The sequence below is a fragment of the Trichechus manatus genome, unplaced genomic scaffold (assembly GCF_000243295.1).
Source record: "Trichechus manatus latirostris isolate Lorelei unplaced genomic scaffold, TriManLat1.0 scaffold00020, whole genome shotgun sequence".
NCBI classification, from domain to species: Eukaryota; Metazoa; Chordata; class Mammalia; order Sirenia; family Trichechidae; genus Trichechus; species Trichechus manatus.
The window spans coordinates 13,031,454-13,036,972 of NW_004443956.1; the positions used below are offsets into that span (position 1 = coordinate 13,031,454).

Sequence of the window (5,519 nt, forward strand, 5' to 3'; positions counted from 1 at the left end):
ACACACACACACACACACACACACACACACACACACACACACACACACACACACACACACACACACACACGGGGCCAAACCTGCAAAGGCAGCCCTGGTGTGGCTCCTCCAGGCTCCACCCCCAGAGTTTCCCCTTGCTAGCCTTCCTTACCTGAGCTTTCCCTATGAGTTACTCCAAGGTGAGAGCACAGGTGACCCCTGAACAGAGCTACAAAATTACTTGCAAGAGGTGACGCACCCGGCCAAAATCAGCCTTACTTAAATATTTGCTTTTTTTCCTTTCATCTGGTTGCAAATTCAAATTTACATCATAACATTTTCAATGGGAAATTTAGCAAAATTTTTGAATCAGAAATTTAAAGTGATTTCCTGATGTGTCCATGAAAACTTGATGGTCAATTGGCTGATCAGGTGAGTTTTGGTCACTTGGCAGGACCCCAAGGAATGAACACAGGAAAGACACCTCTTGATGGGGTGACGTGTTCTAGAAGGTGTGGCCAAGGGCCCAGGAAGACAGGCCACATACAGGTTAGGTGTGGCAGTCTCAGAAACAGGCTCATAAGCATGAAGGTCCCCTTCAAAGGCTCTCCAACAGAGTTCCTGGCATTCTGGCCCCACACCGTCTCCAACCCAGGACGTGACTGGGTTTGGGCAGGGTTGTCTCTTAAAGACCTTACAGCCAAGAGGGCCACACTCCTCTGGTTGTTCGCCTCTGTGTCTGATCAGGCCTCACCCCCTCCCCTGTCACTCCAACAGGAAGTCCCCCCAAGGTGAATGGCCCACTCACCATTCCTATAGGCCGATAGGAGCCCATGTGGTCATTGTGGCCATTCCAACGGAAGAAGTTGGGGTAGTCACCATGCTCTAGGATGAACTGCTGGCCCTGGAAGTCAGGGTGCTCAAAGCAAACCCAGGCCCTGCTCTCCACTCGGATGGAGTTCACCGATTCATAAAGCCTTGGTCCTGGAGGTTGTCACAGTCCCTAAAGACCTCCAGCTTCCACCCTGTGAAGTGCTTGCCCTCATAGGGGTTGATCTGGAAGGCCCGGTTAGACAGTACAGGGGAGGGGCTTTCTCTTTTTTCATTTGGGGGACCCTCCAGTTCCAAGGACACTAATACCCAGCCCTGCTGCCTACGGTAGCGCTCAACCAAGATTTGCTAATTGGGTCGAAGAGCAAATGAATGGACTTTTCTCTTCTTGGTATGGTGGGTTGATGTTATACCCAGCATCCCCGGCCCTTCCCACTCCCAGCAGCCCTCAACTGAACAGCAAAATGTCAATAAATATTTGAAGACAGAGATTTCCTCTTTGTCTTGGGGTCATCTGAAAACAGATTCTTTTCAAATTTCCACTGCATTTAAAAAATTTTGTTTATTTTTAAAACATAACATCTATAATGACATTAAAGGAAATGTTTTCAAAAGAAAACACTTCACCCACAACCCACCATCATAACCCCACATTTATTTTCCAGAAAGGCAAGTTCCTGGGATTGAGCCTCCTGGGCTGACTCCATCCCAGGCCCTGGCACGGGATTTATGTTCTCAAAAGGGGCCTCTTTAGTGGAATCCCAGGGATGTGTCAAATCTGGAACTCTGTTCAGCCATAGTGCCCCAGAGCTATGTAGCACGGAAAGGTTCTCCTTGTCACCAAGCAAAACAACATGAATCAATAACAGCCCCCAAACTCATGTCCTGTTCTGGCACCTAGCAGTCTTACTATTACATTCTCTTTAGTTGTCAAGACTCGCGCTCCTAGAAGGAAGGGGCTGTTAAAGTGCCAATAATGTTACCTAGAAGCCCGGAACACACCCTAGTCATTTGTGATATCACCAATATTTCCAGTTCTCCTCCCAGGAGGAGGCGGCAGAATTGTATTTCCAGGCCCCTTGGAGCCAGGCATGACGGTGAACCTGGGCTACAGAACTGTTAGTGGCAGTGGAAATCTTAAGAGCCGATGCGGTTCCCTCTGCCATGCAGCTCTGCAGCCCTGGGTGCAGGGGGAGCAAGGCAGGGATTCAGCACAGGGCCACTGGGGATGCGGTGAGAGAGCAGCATATCTTAGTTGTTGCAGCTGCTGGGACAGCGAGTGGTTACTGACACAACCCCTTGAAAGTGGCTTCTCAGGCGAGCTGGGCAGCTAGAGAAGCGGGAGGCCACCCTCCCCGCTCAGTCACCCTCAGCGCAGGGTCTCAGAGAGCAGGGAGACCTGGGCACCAAAATTAAAATGTACCTCTAGTCTCAACATTTCACAGAGAGCCAGCCCACATTTAGACCACCTTCAGGCAAAGAAGATAGAGTGGGGCCTCCGGGTTCAGCACCAGTCCAGGCTCCCCACGCCCCCAAGGCCCCAGGGTCCGATCAGCATCCCTGCGGCAAACTTGAGCCTTATCCAGAGTTAGGAAAGTGAGGGAGTTAGGAAAGGGAGGGAGTTAGGAAAGGGAGGGAGTTAGGAAAGGGAGGTGGTCTCACTCCCCCAGACCTTCCCTATCACTGGGTGAACAGCCCGGTGGCCTCATTTCATCAGGAAATTTTGCTGACTTTGCATATGACAAAACCATGGACTAGCGAGGGCATCAAGTGACCGTTGGTCTCCCCTCAAGTCCCAGCGTAAAAGTGGTGATGGGTGTCGGGGGATGGGGGCTTGCGCGGTCTCCCACGGCCCCGGTCGAGTTTCAGTTCGGTTGCAGTACAGCTTCCAAAACCCCCACCGAGCGCATTCACCTTCCCCGAACGCTGCGCCATTGTGCGCCCGCCGGCGGGTCGGCTCCCATATATACGGGCCCTGCTGACGCTGCCTTTGAGTCGCCGAAACAAAAGATCTGCTGGCAGGGCTCCGCCACGTTAGCGCAGTCGGGCATCTAAGCCAACAGGGCGCCTCTCCAACTGTTCACGGGGAGGCCCGCTGTGCGGCGGCGCCTGGAAGAATGAGCCACAGAGCCTCTAGCCAGCTCCCAAGGCCTCCTGTCCTTGACCCCACTTTTCCAGCCTAGCTGGCTGTCCCGTTGAGACACACCAGTCTGTCCTCAGACCCAGGGAAGGTCTCTAATACCCCTCTCTCTCTTCCCAAATGCTCCCCTTTCCTCTTCTAGCCCATCCTTCCAAGTTTCTCACAAAGCCTTCCCTGACCTCCCCAGGCCCATCCCTTTCCTCATCTGGCTACATATAGTCCCACTTTGTTACGGATTGTTTCACCAGACAAAGAAGGGGAGGGATCCAGGCTTCCCAAGCACAGAAGACAGCGCTGGACCCAACTCTGCCTCTCCAACACCCCTGACACCTCCCGGAGCCAGGTCACCACCGCTTCCCTATCCCACTTCCCACCGTGACACCCACCCACAAGCTCTCAGCCCTTGAAGACCTTGCTCAGGGCCACCCCCCACTGGTGGTGCCTCCTGGGCTGGTGCACCGTAACATTCTGTCCTTTGCTTCTTCACAGTTGCGTGGACACCCCTGGACTACAGGGCTGTGTACAGACACACGCACCCCTGGAGCAGGACAGTTTCTGAGGGCACAGTCGTGCTTGGCACACAGTAAAGTTCCAACACTGTTTGTGGGAAGAATGGAGTGAGCACAGAGATTGGAGATAGGTGGGGGTGGGGGTGGGGGGCAGGTTACAAGATCACAGAAGAGAGAGCTCTCAAGCTGGCTGACGGGAAGAGGCCTCCCAGGACCTGTGCCCTGGTGGATGGTAAGAGGAAGGGGCTTTGGGAGTAGTTAGCCTAGTCCTCTACTTTCAGGAATGCAGAGCCTATTTTCATTACCATTTCCCAGATGAGACACTAAAGGCCCAGAAAGAGGATGTCCTTCTTGGGGCAGGGGGTGACCCAAGCTTTGATTCTTGCCCTTGCCCTTGCCCTGCCCTGGGAGCATGGACTGAAATCTGCACGCTGTCCTTGCACCCAAGGAGCAACCCGAAATCACACATCTTGGAGTGGGGTCATTCCAGGCTGCTGCGGGTTGCAGTCTCATGCCTCCAGAACCAGCCACCCCACGGCCCCCACCAGCATCTGCACCCCCAGTCCACACATTCCAGTATGTGACTGTGGATACGGGAGCCAGACCCAGAGCCCACAGACTCTGGAAGCAGCGAAGTGGGCAGAATTCAAGACAGAAGCAGCAATTGGGGGTGTTTTCTGAAACATATACATGAAAATTAACCAGTATTTTCCTTTGAGTGAGAAAGAATCAGTAAAAGATTCTCAAAAAACTAGAGAGTCAGATTTCTGTAACTTTAACCTCCATTCCTCATTCCCAATCCAGCGTCTCAATTCTCATCCAGGATTTTCATTAGAGGAGTTGTCTGCCAAGATTCATATGATCTGAGCTGTGTGTGCTCAAGAGGAACCCCTACCCTAAATAACTACACGCATTTGCAAATGTCAGGTTCCCCAAGTCCTACCACTGGAGGTTCGTGTCTTTGTCTCATCTTCAGTAGTACACTGTTAAAATGTACCCCGACATACATAAGATCTTAAGCCACCTATGACTGCTAGTTCAGGACCACATCCTGGGGGAACAGAATCAAGATAAAATCTTCCATCTATTTTATTTAGTAATTTCATATTAGGAAAGTTCAGTATTTATTAAAACTATGCAAAAAATCTTATGTGTTTTTAGGTGAAACCATAGGACAGTTCTTCACTGTGCAGTGCCACCCTGCGTTTTGCAGGATATCAAGCACCCCTCAGCCCTGCCTACTACAGGGCTGCCCCTCTCCTATCATTGTGATAAATGGGAAACCTTGCAAATCTCCAATTGCTCCCCAGGAGGCGACAATGCCCCCTTTGAGGTTCACTTCTCGTGGGTGAACATGTAGGAATGAAATCGCCAGGTCAAATCGTCAGCTCACAGTTAGCTTCACTGATGCAGCCCTTGCTCTGCAAAGTGGTTCTCCTGACTCACACTCACCCAGTGCTCACCATCTTTGTAGACATATTCTGTCCATTTGGGTTTTCTCTTCTATAAACTGGTTGTTCATATTCTTGGCCCATTTTCTGTGAGTCTTTGGGTGTGTGTGTGTGTGTGTGTGTGTGTGTGTGTGTGTGTGTGTGTGTGTGTGTGTTTTAGCCTGTTCTCTACTTCTTTGCTGTTTGTGTACATTGTGAAGATCCTGTCCCAGTTTGTGGTTGGATCATTGGCCTGGGATCCATTTTTGTTAGTTTCTGGGACTGGGAGTTTCCAGAGCACATGCGTAGTGTAAATTCAAACTCCAAATCTGCATCGATTCAATAAAAAATCACGTGAGTGGGTTAAATGCAGTCCTGTATCAGGGAACTCTAGATGTGGATGACAAGTTTGGAAAGAGGCCCTTTCCTGGTGGCCCCATACCTCAAGTGTCATCCTGGTGCTCTCGGAGGGAGCCAGTACAGATCTAGGGGTGTAGGAGAGGCCATTGCTTGACCGTGTTTTTAGAAGTCCTCTTTGCTAAACTGAGGCTGGCCGTTTCTGTTCCCTGAAAGCCTGGAATTTCCAAGTACCCTCTTCCTGGAGCACAGCCTACTGGCCAAACATGGAAT

The 5,519-nt window shown here is 51.1% G+C and overlaps 1 protein-coding gene across 1 annotated transcript in view; it reads right to left on the reverse strand.

Moving 5' to 3' along the window:
• CRYGN (crystallin gamma N) overlaps positions 1 to 2,745 on the reverse strand; it is a 4,162-nt gene extending 1,417 nt beyond the window's left edge. Inside the window, 3 exon segments of the mRNA XM_004391224.1 lie at positions 788 to 942; positions 945 to 1,035; positions 2,725 to 2,745. Of these exon segments, the coding sequence (XP_004391281.1) occupies positions 788 to 942; positions 945 to 1,035; positions 2,725 to 2,745 (267 nt within the window).
• Between the last annotated feature and the right edge of the window lie 2,774 nt (positions 2,746 to 5,519).